The sequence below is a fragment of the Tupaia chinensis genome, unplaced genomic scaffold (assembly GCF_000334495.1).
Source record: "Tupaia chinensis unplaced genomic scaffold, TupChi_1.0 Scaffold144326_1, whole genome shotgun sequence".
Taxonomy (NCBI): domain Eukaryota; kingdom Metazoa; phylum Chordata; class Mammalia; order Scandentia; family Tupaiidae; genus Tupaia; species Tupaia belangeri.
In genome coordinates, this window is record NW_006204184.1 from 530,605 (window position 1) to 531,035 (window position 431).

The window sequence follows — 431 nt, forward strand, 5'->3', positions numbered from 1 at the left end:
GCATGATGGGCCCCACCACATGGCGCTGATCTCTCGTCCGTGGGGAGTGCAGCAACCTCCTGTATTTCACCTGAGGAGACCCCAGCTTCGACCAGTCCGGCTTGAGATAGTAGATGATGCCGTCCAAGGCTCCGGGCAGCAGCGCTCCACGCACCAGCAGCACCACGAGGACCACATAGGGGAATGTAGCAGTGAAGTACACGATCTGTGGGGTTGGGCTGCTCAGAGGGGCCCCAGGCCTTCACCTGTCCCAGCCTGAGGCAGGAGGCCGACTCCCAGCACTGCAGAGAGCTGCCTGGCCAGGCCAGGCCAGGCTCCCACACCCCGACCCCCACTCCCCGTGGGCAGAGGTGCTGGGAAGTCAGCAGGGAGGCCAGCCGGTAGCCCCGCGTTTGATTGCTCAAGGCCACAGCTCCCCCCGAGAAGCGAGG

The 431-nt window shown here is 65.0% G+C and overlaps 1 protein-coding gene across 1 annotated transcript in view; it reads right to left on the reverse strand.

Moving 5' to 3' along the window:
• SLC6A8 (solute carrier family 6 member 8) overlaps positions 1 to 431 on the reverse strand; it is a gene marked incomplete at its 5' end in the record, with an annotated part of 8,881 nt that overhangs the window by 3,704 nt on the left and 4,746 nt on the right. Inside the window, 1 exon segment of the mRNA XM_006166687.2 lies at positions 71 to 205. Coding sequence (XP_006166749.2) covers positions 71 to 205 — 135 coding nt within the window.